Source organism: Rhyacophila brunnea, unplaced genomic scaffold (assembly GCF_057557595.1).
Source record: "Rhyacophila brunnea isolate RB1 unplaced genomic scaffold, BYU_Rbru_1.0 scaffold_1, whole genome shotgun sequence".
In the NCBI taxonomy this organism is placed as follows: domain Eukaryota; kingdom Metazoa; phylum Arthropoda; class Insecta; order Trichoptera; family Rhyacophilidae; genus Rhyacophila; species Rhyacophila brunnea.
In genome coordinates, this window is record NW_028232751.1 from 48,962,362 (window position 1) to 48,983,355 (window position 20,994).

The 20,994-nt window shown below is 34.4% G+C and overlaps 1 protein-coding gene across 1 annotated transcript in view; it reads right to left on the reverse strand.

Annotated features, from left to right (window-relative positions):
- Dhc16F (Dynein heavy chain at 16F) overlaps positions 1-20,994 on the reverse strand; it is a 108,120-nt gene that overhangs the window by 33,869 nt on the left and 53,257 nt on the right. The window contains exons 37-48 of the mRNA XM_085945780.1: positions 20,802-20,992; positions 20,469-20,641; positions 19,757-19,924; positions 18,541-18,659; positions 17,353-17,514; positions 15,210-15,386; positions 14,142-14,338; positions 8,502-8,747; positions 7,941-8,178; positions 5,233-5,393; positions 3,628-3,769; positions 1,052-1,224 (exon numbers count right to left, since the gene is read on the reverse strand). Of these exons, the coding sequence (XP_085801906.1) occupies positions 1,052-1,224; positions 3,628-3,769; positions 5,233-5,393; positions 7,941-8,178; positions 8,502-8,747; positions 14,142-14,338; positions 15,210-15,386; positions 17,353-17,514; positions 18,541-18,659; positions 19,757-19,924; positions 20,469-20,641; positions 20,802-20,992 (2,147 nt within the window). The remainder of the gene's footprint in view (positions 1-1,051; positions 1,225-3,627; positions 3,770-5,232; positions 5,394-7,940; positions 8,179-8,501; positions 8,748-14,141; positions 14,339-15,209; positions 15,387-17,352; positions 17,515-18,540; positions 18,660-19,756; positions 19,925-20,468; positions 20,642-20,801; positions 20,993-20,994) is intronic.

The window sequence follows — 20,994 nt, forward strand, 5'->3', positions numbered from 1 at the left end:
CTAGTGCACCGCTAGCTTGTTGTAAAAGTCCTTCGCGAAATTATGAAAACCGACGAAAGATCTAATGTGGATTTGATTTTGCCGAATTGACTTAACATTGACGAAACATTCCCGAGGGAATTATTTCCGCTACAACAGAACATTTAACTGAATTGGAAAAAAAGATTGCATATTACTTTCCTTCCTTAAATGTAGAAAATTATGACTGGATACGAAATTGATACACCGAGTTGTGAATTTTCGTAGCAAGAAGAATTAGTTACCTTGTCAATGGATCGTACTCTAAAAATTAAATTTTCTGAAATAACTATGGAGGAATTTTGAATTTCTTCCGAAGACGAATATCCAGCTCTCTACATGAGGGCTCTACATACACTAAATCTTGTTACAATTTTCAACATCATATTTGTGTGAGCTCGGTTTCTTAACAACAACTAATATAAATACTAAAAAACGAGAAAGACTTACGAATTTAGACGAAGAATCGAGGGTAGCTATATCAAATATTTCTGAAATCTGCAAAACCCGACAAGCTCTAGTATCATAATATAATTGATTTTCACATCAAATAAATTCCATTTTGTTAAGGGTAATCAAAGTTACGTCCTTGTTTTCTGACCGTTTGATTTTGGTGCACCGTAATTTTTTTTATGTGCACCGTGACTTTGGTTAAAGGTTAAGAACCGCTGTTCTAGAGTCTCCAGATTCCGACAACCTCTTAAAAAGACGCGTATTGTTCACAATGTAGGAGTAAAAAATTAATCAAACCATACAACAATCAACCAAAATATCAAAACCCTGACAATTTAACTGAATTTCTATATTTATAATACTCAATAACGGTTTATTAAGTGGATAACATTTCATCAAGGGGGTCCCCAAACCTGTAATTATCTCGGGCCCCCACGGATTTAAACGCATAAATTAACTCCAGGGGGCGATTTTTTTTACATATTTTATTTAGTCGTTGAATCCTAATGAATGGCATGGGGGGACCATATGGATTGCGGTTCACTGGTATTACTGGTATAATATAATAATATGTACTTACGCCAAAAGTTGCTCCTCAAGACCCAATAGAGTGACTGTAAAATTGACTATGGTCACTTGAATGCAAATGAATGGCATATAATGAGGGTTAGATAGTTTGGTGGTCAAGTATAATTTGAAATTAGGATCATATTCAATATCAGAATCCCCGAGGTGAATCAATAGTCTTCCACCCTGTAATCACCACATATTATTTATCATCCACACTTCATTTATATATTTTAAACAGAAAAGTTTTAAGTCAAACTAAAGAGCTAGAAGAAGTCTTACCAACACACACCCACATCACCATGGCCCAAACAACCTGAAGTGAGCCCCCAGGCTACGATGTTTTGCAGCCCCCCCCCCCAACCTATCGCTAAGGTTAAGGGCAGTGTTTCTTAAATGGTATTTTGCTGAACTCCAGGGTTCCGTGTAAAATAAAGGGTATTCCGTGTATGTTTAGTGATTTTTGCTAATTTTAAATAAATCCACTTGAATAATAATTGTCGGCACTAGTAACATGCGGCGACCCTTCGCCATACTTGATTAATTATTCATTTTTATTAGTCAGGAAACATACTAAAAATAATTTAAAAATAAGAGTCTATTCGACAAATAGTGCCGCATGCAACTTTTTTTACTATTAGTGGTGTGTGTTTATCTCACCTAACTGGTCGACCTGCCACACCAGACCCCTCAAACCCAAGCCCTCAGGCTAGAGCCCTGTCAGCTCCGTCACTGTAGGGGCCATGCACATCACCATGTCCGATCCTAAAGTGGCCCGTAAACGAGCACCGAAAATTGCGCATTGCCGGCACTATTGCTATATACGCATTTTTATGATTTTCATCTAAATATTCTAAATAATCTAAATAACGATAAATCGTGGTATTTAATTAATTTAATTTAATTTAATTAATCGATGAGATCTGTCACATTTAACCTGATTGTTTTAATTTAAGTACGAATCACAATAGTTCATATTCGAAACGATTATTGTACATAATATTAATATTATATGGTAATTATTAATTTACTAGGAAAATAGTTGCTGTTTATAGACTTTCAAATTTATGGCTTTTCTGTCAAACTTTTTTGATTTTCCTATCTGTTTTAAGTGGTCCAGAACTGTTGGATTATTGTCTCATATACTTTTATATGGCATATAGTAGATTATAGCATATTATGCTTTTGTTGGTTATTATCAGATGATGAAAGACGCTCACGACTTTTGTCTTCAAGGCTTCGGTCTCCAAGATGAAATTTTTGAAACCACCATTGTACCGTGCGGTTATTAGCAGTATACCAAAATCATTGTTTAGTTTACCTGAGAAAAAGTACTCTTTTGAAGAATGGGTGACAGAATAGGATCAAGGGTTTCTCCAATCTCTTCGATGAGGACAGGAAGTCCAAGTCGTATACAATTTTCTATCGTACGCATATAGTTGAAGTCAACCAGTTTGATTACTTTCAATTCGTTTTGTCGCTCCATATTTCGTATCCACCTGTTGGCCTTTGATAAAAATGTTTATTTTTTTGTTGTTGTAACAAATCGCATTTAGACTTGACCGGACGGAGAATTGGACGTCCAGACAGTTTCTTAAGCTTACTAAAAACTATCACATGCTCACTATGATATCGAAGACAATTGGTAATCAATACATATTACAAAACAATATATATACATATATATTATAGACATGAATCATTAATCAATAGTTGTATTGATGTGCAATGCTTGCACGTCGTAGTCGGTATATTGTCCTATACATTATATACCAAATCATGTATGGTCATTAATGGTTGAGAAAAAATAACAGTTAATAATAAGCATTGCATATTCAGGGGCCAAAGGTTGGTACGACTTTAGTGGAAAATATCTGATAATAATGACAGCGATGTTATCAGATGATAACAATCAATATCAAATGTGCTTAATGAAATCTAATCATTGTTATATTCTGCAATGGTTCACGAACAACGCGTTTATTTTTTGATCTCGAAACTATACGACCATCTCTTTCCGGTAAACTGTGCTGCGGTTAAATGTAAAACGGATGATTTACACGCGCTCCTTTCACATTATTCGGTATTGACCGTATGGCAAAAAATCGAACGGTCAAAATCCAAATCGACAACAATTAGTTCACTTTCTTTTCTCACTATACGGTTTATGCACGGTTTTTTCTGTCACGAGCTCAGTTTGTGGTTGAGTATTGTACTGTTTGGTTAACACCGTTTAATAACAATTTTATAAAAGCGTGCATTAGGTCACCTACACCACTGGGTCATGTCCGGCCACTGTGCAATGCAGCGCCAATTCCCGGCTGCTATACGGCGCCGTTTTGGATTTTAACCATCGCCGTGTAATGTGAAAAGGGCCATGCTTTTTTTCGCACCACTACAAGAATGTCGCCGTTCGATTTTTAGCCTTACGGTCAAAACCGAATAATGTGAAAAGAGCCGTTTGAAAGAAAAGACATTGCGACACTTTTCTTGCTTCGCGAACACTTGATGTTTGTAGACATACGACCAATTTTAACATCAATAACGAAAGAGTAATTTACATTTAATTATTGTTGAATGTATAATCACCTGCTCTTGCGGATCAATCATGAGTGGCCAACGTCCGGCTTTTGTCACCAATATTCCGCTCTCTATCGACATTGGATCATTCGGAAGGCCAAACGTATTCCATTGCCTTATCGTGTACCAGTTGGAAAGTACTGTAATCAAACTAAACGACCGAAATTAAATAAATAATAATTACATTATTCTGTCGGACATTTCAAGCTTACCACTTTCGAAGCAGCGGAAATTAGAATTTATATTTAAGGTAGGTACCGTGAAGATAAAGAATCCAAGTTCAAAGATGACCAAGATGAATAAATTGTCTATTGAACAAGCCTAGAACATAGATCGACTGAAAACTACGCAAAATTAATTAATATGGCATTTCCACTGACTGGCAGTGTAGTATGATTAATTATCCGTTATGAAAAATAGCACCACAATGACGTATGTGTTGAGCGTTTACAATTCTTGGAATTAGCTTAAATTTCATGGCCAAATATTTCGTAAAATTTATAATAAACATTACATTTGTTTATTAAGCTTAATATGACCTTCAAAGTCATATCATGCAACCCGGGGAGAATAGTGTTAATCATGTTTTTATTATCGAGCGAAATTAAGTGTAACTTAAAAACAAGTCATATGAATCAGAGCTTCAAACCGGAACTGAATCAAAAACCGAAAAACTGTTATTGTTGTCGGAACGAAAACCGGAACATGTTCAAACACGCGCGTTAACATGGCCTTACTCCCCACTCCAGTTGTCATTCAGTTGCCATAGGCACAACAAGACATACGCCTTGGTCTTGGTAACATTTAAAAATCAATCATGCCGAGCTTAACCGAAAACCGGAAAAAACATTATTTTTCGGAACCGAACCGATTGGTTATTTTTTTGAATAGGAATCATAAACGACTCATTTATCAAAATTTGATCACTTGTTTGCACTTCTCTGGAATTTTTCACTAGGCGCCAATAATTTTTGATGGACACTATTTATCTCAAGATGTTTATAGATTTTTAAATAAAAATATAGCACACTAGATCAAGCTTTCTTGACAAAAAAACTTAGAGGCAGATTGATTCTCATATAATATGGCATATTCAACTAAATGAGGGTTGACACTTGTTATCCCAAGCACTTCAATTCTTAATCACTAGTTATAACAAGAGCGTTGTAGCGGAGCTCCGAGCAGGAGCATTGAGCAGTGGAGCAATGGTGTGCTACCCGAAGTACCGAAAATTTGTACTGCCTTCACTGTTCCGATTTTTTTTTATTATTATTAAATTTTCATCCTAAAATTCAATGAAAATACTATATTTGACACTTTGCAACAATAGAATTATTTGAAATACGGCAACACTGCCGAGTAATTAATAACCTCACCCTTTTTGACACTTTAACAGTGAAAATGATGAATAATAAGCCTTATTTAAAAAAAAATAACATTTGTATACATAATATAATACTTATTAAAACTATTTACCCGGGGCGGAGCTGGAGCAAGTATTAGGTCTCGGAGCTGAGCTGGAGTGGAACAACTCATAAAAAGATCCGCTCCAACCCTCTGGTTATAGCTGTCTATAAATGAAGTCGTGTTTTTAACGACTTCTCGGTGACTCACCTAAAGTTTGGTGATGTAGAAACGTTGAGCGATGCACATTTATTCAACCAATTTTCAATCATCTTTTGTCGATATCCGATCGGGAAAGCGCCGAAATAGGCGACGCAACCAGCTGCGATAATTATGTCACCGGACGCGCAGTTCAAATTGTTTGTCAAAACCTGCAACAGTAAGTACATTTATGATCAGACAAAGGCACTCATAAATTGCGTTAGAAAACAATCTCCAATGACTACGTTTAGTTGTAGCAAATATTATATTCACAGACCAAAGTTAAAATTATTAGACATGATAGAGGTACCTATGCCTGCGTAAATTATCGGTATTGGAATTGATTTAAACGAAATGAATACAAAAATTACTATAATAATAAAAATACAACAAAATATAGGTAGAAAAAATACATGCAGATTAATCACAATGAAGATCGAGCTCTGCTATATTATGGACTCTCAATCTTTTTCGATTCGCAACACCTTTTTACAATGGCCTGTGATCCCTCACACAATGACACAATCTATACTATAATTTCTAAAATTATATAAGCCTACTTAAAATTGGTATCTATTAATTAATTTATTACTGTGGTAAGGGATCTTTTTCGATACAATAACCTCAATAACTTAAATTGATCCCTTATGACATGATAACTACGTGTTCAGATGATTAATTCTTATGTTTAATGGTCTTTAACAATGACATTAATATGGACGAAGCATCTGGAAAATAAAATGACACTCACTTTGTGTCGGGTCTGCCGGGTGGCGAAATTCATATTTTAATATCGGTATCCTACGCTCAAATGAACATTCTGATTGCAAGCGGTCTGGCGACACCGCTGGGTCTGCCCATACAAAATTTCTGACTGTCAGGTTTCGAGTCCGCCGTTATTATTGTGTTACAAAATGCCAATGTGCCTAGTTAAAATTGTAAAAAAAATCTACTAAACACTCCAAGAAAGATGGGATATCACTTTTCATGTGTTAGTATTATTTATTATTGATAAAATGCCATTTTAAGATATTGATGAATGTTTATTCAATGCAATTGAATGACAGAAACCATTGGACAGACGCCTGTGATGCGCTGGGCTCACTTGCGTCTAATCTCCGAGAATTCGTAAGTAACCGATTATCTGTTTTAACGCAATGACACTAATACGCCATTACAATAAAGGTTATATTACTATATATTCTCGAAGCTTGTATCGCATAATGGAAATGGTACGTCATATGGTCACGTGACGTCTACCTATACATCTGTGAATGACTTTCATGCACAATTTCTCGTGCGCGCCGATATGAAGTGAGTTGTCCATTTAATATGTCATTGGTTTTTAATGACTTTTATATCATACTAAACCAAAACATACGTAACTAAGCACTGGTATGATAATAAAATAATAATTGGGTGCTATAGAAATTTACATATTATTTACAAATGATTTCGAGAAGTAGGTTCATTATGATAATATTACAGTCCAGCATCTATACTATAATTTGAAGAATATATTTGGATGTTTGTACCGTCGTGTCGGTTTTTCTTTATACAAATCCATACGCGCAATCGGATTTCGACAAAATTTGGAGGGTAGACGGCAGCTGACGAGCCGGAGTGCGTGGTGGGTCTCGAATTTCAGATTTAACCCGTTGCACTTCGGGGATAGTTTTACGGTTTTTGCGGAAAAAGGCTGCCGCGTATAGGTCCTTGAAACGCGGAAGTTAATGTTGCAACCCCTATTTTTATTGAAAATGTCGCTAGACTGTGTACATTTAAAAAATATTGGCGTTTATTTCAGCTCAATCGGAGGTCAAATGGCAGAAGTTGGATGCAAATAATTGTGTTATTAGAATCGCTTATCGGTAGGTAGCCAACCGAGCCGGCGCGGCGCGGGCGACGCAGTGCTGCTAAATTTTCTAACGAATCCAATTCAAAAAAGCTTCCATCGCGTTTCCGTGTTTTTTTAAATTCAATCCTTTGCCCTCTATGTATTAAATTTAATTTTTTTAATTTTCAAATATTAAACCATTCCATTCCCGTGCAGCGCCGGGTGATACGTACTGCTAGTATATTATATTACAAGGCATTTTTAATATGGTGAAAAAAAACATGTGAATCATTTTAATATTTTCTTTCTCGTAACTGTTTTTTTCATGTGGATTATTAATTACCTTCTAGCATTGTATAGATTCTACTAAATGCAAATAAAAGTAATTGCGTCTAAATACACATATAAACAAACATTTTACTGTCCAAAAATAATCAATATTCGACACATATTGAATTAATTAATTTTTTATTTAATGAATAATTCACAAGATTTAAGAATGTTATATTCTTTTTATTGAACATACATAATTTTGAAAAAACTTAATACAAAATATAATATAACCAACAGAAAAATTTATTTTGACACCCAGCAGGATTTAGGATGCCTATATAGCAGTTTGGTCGATGTGAGTAGGCGCGTATCCAGAGAGACGCAGATTAGATTCCTGCTGGGCGTCGTATCTGTTTTAAAATTATATATATATATTGATTGAACTGTTTAAAAATAATTTTAATGATATGGAATTTGGCGTCAGAGTCTTGGTTCTAAATTTACTGTTTAGTAGTTGGGGACTTCTTGCATTGGTTGGGAACATTTGGTCTGGAGGGGTATAAAGTCTATAATATAAGTTGATAATATCATTATGAATTAGTTGTACCTTGACAGACTCTTCCCACCGCGATTGTTCATCAGCTAAGGCCTGAGTCAGTCGTGATGCTCTGATTAATCGATCTCCAGCTAAATCAACGTTGGCCTGCAAACGTTTCTTTTCTGACTCCGTTTTAGCTAACGATGCCACCATTTGAGAAAGATCACTTTCCACTGTCATTAGTATTTGTTGCTTCTCTCGGAGTACCTTCATGACTTCCTTCATTTGAGCCTCAGCCTGTTGTTGTCTAGAGAGATAATTTAGAAAAAAATATGGGGAAATTTCATACCTAATCTATTATGGTTTGGTTAGGCAGGGTTTAATTGAATTATAAAAACAAATCAGCTCTATCTAAAAATTATATTGTATTCTTAGTTAAATTAAAACAAATAAGTATAACTGACAAAAGTTTGTGTGCACTATTTATCTCGGATTTAAACAACCTACCTCCACCCTTCGCCACTGGTCGATAGTATTAATATAATACATAATTAAATGTTGTCAAAAATCCCGTACCCCTTTGGTTTGACAGCGTCGATAGGATTTTATAAAATATTTGATCAAACTAACTTTTTAATCTTCGGTTCCACGATCTTAAATACTTTGGCATATGTATCCACGGCTCTGACCCAGAGACACATGGATCGACACACTTTGGAGACTTTCTCAATAATGTGCGGCTGAAAGTCTTTGTGGTCAACGTAAGTCTTTATTTTCTTCAATATACTGCCTGGGATATGATCTTTGTCATATTCTTCTAAATTCTTCAGGAGGTTTGAATCTCCGAGAACTTTTTTTGCCGAATCCCAATCGGTTCTAAAACAAAATATGTAGAAAAATTAAAAATTGTAGCAATATAGGTACATATTATATAGATAAACGTGTAATCCATTTATCGACGAACCATAATATCACGGCTCTCCAAATCATGGGAATATCTTTAGGTTGTGTGTAATGGCTCCAGCAACAGAAAATGAAAACTGATAATAAATTTTTCAATAATCAATACATATCAGTGTTGCCAACCGGAAACAAAATTGTAGTCCAATACTGTAATATATTTTGATTCCTCAAAAAATGTAAAATAGTAAGTTAGCTATACAAAAACATTACGCCAAATATGCTAGACATACTATATTTTGAAGAACTTAATACAAGAGAATTATGTCCTATATTTTTTTCAGAACATAGTCAACGTCATTGCACTCGAATCAAGTCTCTCGGTTAATTAATATAATCAATCTCTTGATCACATCGAAACTTTGTACTATAATAAGCATTATAAAATATGGCTTCACTGATACGTATCTAAAAATATTACAGAGTTTACCTACTTGAATACGTGTATTAATTAAGGCGCTAAGTACCAAAATAATAAAAACTGACATTTTTATAGAAAAATGTTCTACATACCAACGCCAATCACTTCAACTATAGTCTAAATGCCTCAAGCAAGTCAAAAAAATACAGCAAAATAATTAAACCTGTCGACGTTGTAAGTCCGTTGGCGTGTTTTATTTATAATGGTGTAAGTAGCACTGCAGTGGTTAACGGCATTCAATATTAAATACAATACATTCAATATTGACACTTGCGAGTTCTTAATAGCTAAAATTATAGAAGCTGCCGTGATTGCTTCACACTGTAAAATTACATTTTTCAAAAGGTCTGCTTCATGAAATTTTACTGCAATGACTCGGTATTTTGTAACTACAGGCAATACTACTTTTTGGTACTTAGAGCCTTATTTAATACACGTATTCACTTAATAAACTGAATTTTAATAATACATATGACCACGAAATAATATGTAATAATAAGGTGAGATCTTTTAACCAAATCACATTTTATAACATTTTTTTAAATTGTAAGTTTATCTTTGACTTAAAATAAAAAATATTTTTCTTTTTAATGTTTTCAGATAAGTATATATTTATTAATTAATACAGTTCAAATTGTAAATTATCAAAAAAATGTCTCAAATTGCAAGCTTAGTATTTTTCCGCTAGGTGCCTATAAGTAGTAGGTAGAGGATTCGCCTTAAGTCGCTCGACCATCGTGGGCGTTAATTTTCAATTTAATTTAAAAGTTATTATGAATTATCAATAAAATGTAGTTTAATAAGTTTATTCGAACGTTGTAGGAAGATTTTTTGATTATTCATAGTTATAATCTCTATATATATAAAAATCTCGTGTCACGATGTTTGTGGTCGAACTCCTCCGAAATGGCTCGACCGATTTTTATGATTTTTTTTATGTATATTTGTTAGGTATGAGAATAGGTCAACAAGTATATTTCATACCGCTAGGTGATTAGGGTATCTCTATCCAGAAAAATTTTCTTTTATTTTTTTGACAATTTTTTTTTTGTATTTTTTTTATTATTTGGCATAAAAAATACCTATAACCTCAAATTTTCACTTTCCTACCCCCATCCTCCCATTTTTTAATCGCGATTTTATTATTTTTGTATGAACAAATTTAACCGTCGTTCGTATTTCAAACAGAACGAAATTATTTATGTTGTTGAATGACAGATGGCACTACGTCCGAGAAGAATTCAAGAGAAGCGTCGCGTCATTTTGACATTTCATTCGGCAAATCACAACGCAGTGCGTGCAAAATTTTGTACGATTTATTTTAATTTATCTATTTTTATGTGCGTGTATTACAGTGCACAATGCCAGCAAGACGCAAGGGGGGCCATTTGGGCCGTCGAACGAATAAAGCAACAAACATGCGAAATAGTAGAGTAGAAAGAACAGACGAACAAATCCAACAATACAACAAAAACGTGCGTGTAAGCATGTCGCAATTGCGTGCATCTCAATCACAAGAGGCACGAGCTGAACGAAATCAACAACGACAATTAGAACGGAGCCAAGCGCGCCGGTTCGTAGTTAACACACGCAGAGTAAATGACCGACAACGCCAACAAGTACATCGAACATTTACATCCGCTTCGTTCCTTCAACTCGCATTCGAGTACGAGCCAGATATTGAATATTCCGCTCATCCGAAAGTGCTGATTGGTGCTATGGACAAAGAATGTCCCCATTGTCATGCGCTCAAATTCAAACATGAGTCAGCCGGGATGTGTTGCGCATCAGGAAAAGTGCAACTACCAGAAATTGAGATACCACCAGAACCATTGAACAGCTTGCTCATTGGCACGGTTCCAGATTCAAACCTGTTCCTGAAGTCCATTCGCACATTCAATTATTCATGCTTCCAAATGACTTCGTCCGGAGCAACAGAAATAGTTCACAATACTGCGGCAAATGGTCAACAATTCCATTCTACGTTCAAAATCAAAGGTCAAGTATACCACAAAGTAGGCTCATTGCTGCTAATGCCAAACGAACCACATACATTTTTACAAATCTACTTCATGGGCGCGGCGGTGAGGACATCAATCATGTGGATGCACGTTGCGGCTACAATAGCCTCAATTCGCCTAATGCCAGGCGCATCGTCGGCAAACTGGACGCCCTGTTGAAAGAGCACAATGAATTATTGAAATTATTCAAAGCAGACATGCACGAATTGCAAAGTGACAATCACGCTATTGTCATCAATCCTGATAAAACACCAGCTGGAGAGCACGTACGTCGATTCAATGCGACTGTTGTTGACGACATTGCTGGAATCATGGTTGGCGACCGCACATCGACGCGAGAAATCGTGATTCGAAGAAGAAACAATAATCTGGAGTTCATCGCTGACACACACCGTTCATACGACGCTCTCCAATATCCGCTAATTTTCTGGAAGGGACAAGACGGATATTGCATAAACATTAAACAACGAGATCCTGTCACAGGTAATTCATTCATTATGAACATCATTACTCATTTTGAATTGAGGAAATGAATGGTTGATGTTTTTTTGTTTTTATCGGCGGTCATCGTCTACAGTGCTCTATTCCTCTTTCTGTCATAGATCCCATCCCCACACACTTACGATACATTCGTTACTTTTTATTTAACAACCAAAATATTCACTAGAAATAATTTATATGGCAGAACAACGTTTGCCTGGTCAGCTAGTATACTTATAATATTTTGTTAATTTAAAAAAAATATATTACTCCTCTGGAATCCATAAATATGTTAAACTGAAAATTCTTTTTATTTATATCACTATGTCTGACGCACACTACAGTATCTACAAAAAGAAGACTTTATTGTTTTAAGAATATCCGAATTCTGTCATAAATATACTCAAATTATGAATAGAGCCTGACAGATAGGATAATTTTGGTACAACATCTGTACTTAACAAATTTTCGGAAAAATTGGGCAAGACTGGCCCTGAGGTATAGATGTAGGTACCCAGTGTAATAACACATCAAAGCTTCATTCGATTTTCAGTTTTAGTGGGCCGTACATTTTAGTATTAATATTTTTTAAATACTTAGTCAAGCTACAACAATAGAAATGGCGTATTTCAAAAAAATACTACCTTATTCATAGGTCAATAATTATTATAAAACAATCATTATTCGTAGGATGTTTATCACATTTGAATGGTCAAAGACATAGCTTATAATCAGTATCTTTAGTATTATCTTCAAATGTGTAAATCGTGCTCATTTTTTAAAAATAACAAAATGCCTAATTCTTGTAAAATTTGGGATCACAGAGATTATAAATATATTTTTTTTTCGTAAATATTTCATAATATAATGTTAACATTAATTTTACTAATGGATTAATAAATGCGTTTAAAAATTAAGAAATCTAAAAAATCTTAATACCACTGCACATGGATGTACTGAAATATTACTATATTCTAAAACATTAGATCGAGAGGTTTAAAAGAATACTATTTTATGAAATAAAAATACTTTATGCAGTCATCACATGTTTAAAATAAATATGATGATACTCGTAATAAAGCTACAAAATTATATAAATAGATTATCTACAACGTTTAAGGAATGTCCAGGCTTATGGTCTGAAAATACCATAAAACCTCCATTTTGACCTACGTGGCGCACGTGGGCCGTTAAAATCACGGCTAGGGATTGCAATACCGAATGAATATATCAATACCGGTATTTTGGCATTTCTTATTGAATATCGGTATTCGTTAAAACATATTATTATAGAAAAAAAGATGTACCTACCTATCAATAAATATAACTATTAAAATCTATTTGAAACACTATTTTATATCAACCTAAAGTACCTACCTACATTTATTATGCTGACCTTTGTAAATAATGTGTAGGTATAGATCATAATATTTTAGAACTGCTAATTTTTACAAAATATTGTCTGGGTACAGAAAAATCTATGTTTTGTTTGGAAATATTTGCCATGAATGTTTTCTTTTTCGAAATATGATGTTAATTCATCGCGACAATTCTATAAGTATATTTAAGGGATTTTGTTTTAATGTTATTTAACTTTTGTTGGTTTCAGTCAATATATATATTTGTGTTCTGGCAGCATAAAACTTATACACTAAATTTAATATAAAATACAGTAGCAAGTAATGAAAAAATAACATTGAATTCATTTTTAAAAACATATACGTGTATGCTTTTTTAGTACCAAAAATACCGGTATTTTAGATTTTAGAAATCGTTACTTCAGTATCGATAAATAATTGAATAATACCGATATTGCAATACTTAATCACAGCAACTAAAACTCTATGTTACTCAACTACATAATAATATTATGTTGCTGAAAGCACAGTTTATTATTTTCGAATAACATCTAAATATTCATAATAATTTTCTTCAACATTACACTGAATAAAGTTACAGAGCCGATGATAACTAAATGGATAATGTATCAGCCCACAATGTCGTGGGTCCCGGGTTTGAATCCTGGGTCTGGCAATAAAAACATGTTTATTTTTCCAATGGGTGTTTGTACGCAGTGCCGATCTATTAGGTTTAGCAAGTGGCTAACATCATTCTATATATATTTTGAAGAATCAAATTTATCTGCGAGTACAATTAATTGTGTCCACGCGGTAAATTTTTCGGATTATGATACTGAGAAAATTTACGTTGCGAGAGCTGTCGCCAAAAAACAGTTATTTTCTATCTATCACATAAACGGTAATTAAATCAATAAAATCCCATTGTTATATCTTAGAATAAATGGAGCACGATTATATTTTTATCATGACAAAACAATATAATATATTATAGGTAACACGACATTTAATGAACAACAATTTTACTGACTTTGCACCCAGAAGCACACAAATGGGCTCCATAACAAACTTGACAAGTGCAGGTGGCTTCTGGAATACTCGTAATTCATTAATGTCAGCCTTGTTGAGACTTTTGAGCGCATGCTGAGCGGCTTCCATTGCTGGCATCGCTTGCTCGAGGTCCCGAGATGCATCATCAGCTAATTCTTGAGTTGTATTAGCTTGTATCTGATTGAAAAACGTTTTTTTTTCATCCAAAATCCATACAATAATTATTTAAAGCAGTGTATCATAATATGATGTCAAAAAGTAAGATTTTCGGGAAAATACAATTTAAGATTTTTCACTGGTTTTATGTCTATGGACTTTTTGGATTCCGGAATTTCAGCCTTCTTCATAATCAATCTTAATTGGTTCTGAAAGATACTATTATACTTTAGTACCTACTTACAATATAATAATTGTGTAAATCGCACATAAGATTCACTGACAGATTTATAATGGTTTTAAATCCAAGTTTCTATTTTTAATAAACCATTTCTTTTATTCAACGATATTTGACAATATAACATTCCACATATTGAATACCTACTAGAAAAATCCACATTTGAAAAAAATACGACGCCCGACAGAATTTGAACAATAATTACCTAATGACCTACTAGTTTAAATAATAATTGTAATTAAGTAGGAAGCACGTAGCTTAATTTATTGGTTAAAGCATATTGGCGCGATACCAGTGGCTATACGGGTTTTAATCCCGTCGGGCGTCGTATTTTTTTTCAAATGTGCTTTTTCTAATAAGATGTATATTATATATGGGATGTTTTCAAGTTATGTTCAGAGTTTCTATTGTTAGATATTATATTTCTGTGTTAATTTGGTGATAATTGAGTTACTTGACACTAAATTATCTTAGTGTTATGCTGAGCATAGGTTCATAGACAGGTCCATAGACCGAAAAAAAGAAATTAAGTTACGTAGTGTATATAGCAAAGAAATAATATTTGGGAAATTTAGGCACGCGTATGTTCCGATTGTATAGTTATTTATATCTTAGTATAGCTGCTGTGTGCTACTTGAAATAATCAATTAGTACCTTTGCTTTTTCCTCATCTTCAACAACTTCTTTCCTAACTGCATCAGCTTGGGCTTGTTCTATTCTAAGCCTCGCCACCATTATTTCAGTAGCTTTCGATTTTTCCACAAGAACAGGCTCCATCTCTTTCACAGACTTTTCCATTACTCTAACAATGTCATACGTTTCATACAGTTTCTAAAAAAAATAAAAATAGAACGAATATGTACAAGTCGATGAATATTAATTTTCGGTGTGGCAATAAGTGTGGTGAAAGTGGCTAATTATGTGATTGTATATTATCTATACATCGAGTTGGGTTTCGGGAATTTTCAAGAAATTTTCGAGATTTTCAATCCCGAATCTCGAGAATTGAAATTTTTAATATTTCGGGAAATCCCGGATCTCGAGAATCTTTTCTCGGGAATCGGGATTTCTTTATTATCAAATATTAATTGAAAAACGATTTTTATATATGAAAAAAGTAGACAGAAAACATAAAACGTTCATAGACTGATCGGGGCATTTAACACAATATTAAGCCAACTTCGACTCAAAATGAGCGCAATTTTTCAACGTTTGGGAATTTTGTGTCTCAAAAACGTACGCGATTGTCAGACGCAGCGATTGACAGTCTGTGTTTTTTGAAATCCTATTTTAATAAGTAATGTTTTGAATTATTTTTGTTTTCTTATTTCTATTTGTTTGTCTTTTCTGAAATTTGTCTAGTTTTACACTGATTTAGGATTTTTTACAGGTTTTTTTTAAATATCCCGATATCTCGAGAATTCTCTAGAATTCTTTTCTGGAAACTGGAAATCCCGAATCTCGAGAATTCAAAATTTCATCATTTCGGGAAATCCCGAATCTCGAGATTGAGATTTTCTCGGGAAATACCCAACCCTACCTATACATAACTGTTTTCAGTTTCGTGTAAATGGGGTCTCATTTTAAAGTGAATACCAGGTTCCTTGACATTTTATTAATTGACATTTTTTATATAATATAACAAAATATTGTAAGTTTATGTTTGTCTTTAAAAAAATGTTATTAATGTTTATAGATATGAACCTACATGTTAATTAATTGAAACAATTTAAAATTAAATTTATCGATAATCTGGCTGAAATTATAAGCTTCATATTTTTTCCGCTAGGACCCTCTGATACGATACGCATTTAACTACTTAATAATTACGTATTAATTCCACGAATAAAATGTTTTTAGTGTTTGAACCAGAGCGTTGGAGCGGAGCTCGAAGCAGGCACACGGATCAGTGGAGCAATGGGGTTTTTTACCCGGAGAAGGAGCGAAGCCGGAGCACCGAAAATTTCTAGTTTTCCACAGCTCCAGATGTTTTTTTTAAAAATTTCCAGGAAAATTGTTCATCTATGGAGGGTATGGGTAGGCGTAAAGTTAAATCGGTTTTTGGGGCTATTAATCCCTATCCAGAATGAATTCAAGCGGCATGTCGGGTCGTATCCAGTATACCTGCTACCCATGCGAGTGTCGAGAGGTTATTTTCAGCACTAAAATTAATTCTAAGTGAAAAGAATCAGATAATGAAAGAAAATTTACTGTCGAAAATTTTGTTTAAAACAATCACTGCTAACCTTTTAATTACCACATTTAAATAACACGTTAATTGTATCTAATGGCGGTGTTAGCACTAAATGAGTTAATTGAATTAGTAATGAAAATGATGAATAAACCTTATTATAAAACTACTTATTTTTATATTTTTTTAACATCTGCATAATAATATAATACATATTAAATTTTTTTACCCGGAGCGGAGCCGAAGAAAATGTTAGTTCCCTGATCGGAGCAACTCAAAAAAGAGACTACTTTAAACGTAAACAAGTCAGGCCAAAATAATCAAATTACATACATATTATATTGTTATAATAATAATAAGAATATTTTCTACACCATGTCCATGGGATATAATCTAATATTAAAATGCTTATAACTCTGTACACAAATATGTTACATTAGGTATTTGAATCTTGTTTTATACATTAATAAAATTATGTCATGATGATGAAAAAACTGAACATTTTATAAAATTATGTATCTATTGTAGTTGCTTAATCCCGAGTGCTTCAATTAATTCATGGTTTAAATGTTTTTCGACAATAGCTACAAATAACTTGTTATCTACCTGTAATCCATTTGATATTCTGGACCTACTGGTCAAGATCTGCTGTCTTTTTTCATCCAGCATTTTTTTATACAGGCTCAACAGATTCAAGTAGCTACTTGGCGTGGTGTAGAAATATCGACGCATTTCTTTATACAAGCGTGCAGTCATAATTTCTGCATCCTGAAAAAATGGATGAAATTATGTTTAAACCACAAGAGCTAGTAAGATATAAGAGTCTTACGCTACATGGTTTGCGGCCAATTTTAGCTTGAAAGCTCTAGCATAATGCAAATTGGGGGTCCTCCAAAAACATATTTTTAAAACTCAATTTTAAACAAAATTTATTAGTAAATTCGGTCCTGCTGCGGTTGCTATACATTAGCTCAACTGATTCTGACAGTACCTACCTAGGTTCCCACCACCACCCGCCATGTATATGCAGCCGTGGATACGCAGGGCCGCTTTCTATGACACTATAAATTTAATGTCTGAAAGAAGTGATTTTTAATGCTCATTCCGTCGCGAGACGGAGCCGCACGGGACTGATGCTGCAACCATACACTGTAGTATCGAATCAATTAATTAAAAATAAAATTCATTTGTAACCCTTTAGTTAGAAGTCGACTAGAGAGTGGGTCGATTGTTTTTGGTCCACATCAGTTGAAAACCGAACTACGGTATGCTTAAATACTGTAGTACACGTTTTTTTTTCCGATTTATACGCGGTATAAATTCTCTGCTAGTATTGACCAATGATTTCCTTATAACTATCTTAGAAGTCGGGAGCACCAGTTGTTTGTTCTCCCAAGGTGCAGAATTAGCCTGCTAAACTGTAAACATATGTATTTTTGTGTATGAAGTGTCTAAATATTGTAAATTTACAACATACCATTGTTTGAATTATTTACCAACTCAACATTCACAAAATTTATTTATTTATTGATATATAATTTTTCTCATAAATAATACTTATATAAATATAGCTTTAAATTTTAATAAATAATGATAATAATAATTTGTGTTGCATCGGCGCGCGCAACTTCCGTCACACGCCAAATGCGTTACACCGACGTCACACGCCAAAAATACACTCAGATCGTTTTTCCCAAATGCGTCAAAAGAAGTATAACTTCAAAAAGTAAATAGCATACGTCATCCGCATTTAATATAATCATATAACGTGTAGCCAGAATATAGTATATGTACCTCATGCATAACTACACATATTTCTGATAACTGTTCAAGATCTTCACTCTCTGGAGTGCTGAGTATTTTGGACGCAACAGCCAAAAGTGCATCGCGTGGCCATTTCACAAACCAATCAATCGTACAGCAGTTAACGATAGACGGAAACATTCGGCACCTACGCCTGAAAATATTCAATACAGCCATATTAACTAAATACTATTTATTTTAAGTTATATAATCAAAGTGTTTTTGTACTTATTCCACAACTTTAATTTAATAGACGCGTGGGTCAACAACCCCAGGCCTTATCAGCAATGTGAGGGTCTTGGCAGAAAATACTGCGAGATTGCAGTAACGCGGCGGTCAGCATGTTACCCAATTGTGACATTTATCAATAATAGCTTACCGCAATTTATTGAATGTTCTACTTCAATAAATAGCTACTTATAATTGATGGAAATTGACTTTACCTACTTTATTGTATTCATTTATTATATACCTAAGTTAGAATTAACTGTATTCATTGTCAATGTGTATTTACCATTGGTGAGTGCGCATGTGCCTGAAGATGCCGAAAGGCGAAACCCGAGTAGCAAAAAATGACCCGAATGAAATAGTACAAAACTTAAATCCATTAGAATTTAAATTCAAATTCCATCAAGTACCCCTCGGTCGATAGTATTAATAAAATAAATTAATATTGTATATAGGAAGGCCTTCCTCCCACGGAGCAACTGAAATCCGACGGAACTGAAAATAAAATTCCAACAAGTATCGTAGTATTCCAAGGCGGCTCGCTGACGGCGAGACTGGAATCTCTCAGTTTCGAAACGGTCGCGAAGAGACGCGACATGCTAGTCGCGCGGTCACTCAATTTTCGTCAACGTAAAACAGTGGTAGGTAGGTACGAACATCAGTAGATTCGGTGAAAATTCATATTTTCTTACCAAAATTGGTAGCACTGCGTAACAAGCGTGATGCTATAAAAACCATAACACAAGACGTCAAAAGTATGAGATAAGCAAAATTGAAATAACCTAATTGTATTCGAGTAAACGCAGCAGCGTGCGTGTTGTCAGTTTTTTTTACAAAACAGCTGATGGTCCAGTTTGACAGTTTGAGGTTATGTGATTGTTATTACAAGTGGGTTTCAGTACCTAGCGCCGTGTGCGAAGCATCTAAGTGAAATGAAAATATTTTCATGCGTCGTTTACTAACCTGAAATCATCTCCAACTGGACTCATGCATATGCACAGGTGAAGGTAAGATCGTATTTTGCTAATAAAGAATGTGAATATAGCTTCCTTGTCGTTGGTGTTTACACCTGCCGCATTGGCTGGGTCTATACACGCCAGAATCACCCTCTCATAGTCGTCCCCTTCGAATAGATTGGGAACTTCCCCTAAAATAAATAAACAATAATGTTACTCATAGAGATGGATTGACTGTGTATGGAAAAGATGAAAACGCACGGAAACTGGAGAAGATTTTCAAAGAGCTGAAGTCAGTGGAGGATACGTCTTAATGTACGACCTGAGTGGCAGCATTCGGTGTGAGCAGCGTGCGCAACTCAAACGTATAAAAATATATAAGAAATGTTCGTAGACAATGTCTTTTTTTGATTGTACGTTTTATACGGTTATACGTTTGAGTTTCGCACGTCACTCACGCCCTGCTGAACGCTGTACACCCAGGCCGTACACTTATATAAAATAATAATAATAAAAAAAAAAACATAAAATCTCCATTTGGACCTACGCATATGGGCCGTTAAGTAGGTTTCTAACAATTTTACAGGCGATTTGAAACTAGACATAAAAGCGAACAACATTCTAAGCTTTCTTAAGGACGGCACTTTGCCTAGGGACGGTTACTGCAGGCGCAGATAATATTATTATAACAATGATTTATTTGGGAAAAAAGTTTTATAAATAAAAAAAACACACCCGAGTTCAGCATGTTATTAATATCTTCAAGAAATTCTTCTTGTAAAATCTGCGTATCATCAAAAAGAAATACTGTCTCCTCATTACGGATTCCAGAATTCATGTATAAATTTCGAAGGTCATCGTGAAAGGCTGACACGTCATAGTTTCTTGTCAGCTCCAGCCCAAAACATCTGGTGAAGAAGCATATTATGCGAATTACAAACTTGTTTAAATCGTGATTTCTCGACATTTATCGTTTCTCATAATTGGTTAATTAATTTGTCGAGAATTTTTTATAAAAGTAAATTATAATAATAATATAATAACTTAGATTTAATTCTAAGTCTTTACCGATAGCCATTGACGTAAGCACCCAGGGTGGCGAGCGTCCTCCGACCTGAGCCTCCGGGGCCGACAAGTAAAGCGTGCCCCCTCTCGGCTCGAAAAATGCGCGCCACGCGTATCACATGCTCGACAGCGTCATTGAACAAAATTGGTTTCATTTCAGCCCTTGCTGTAGCATTATATTCGTCAAGATAGAACT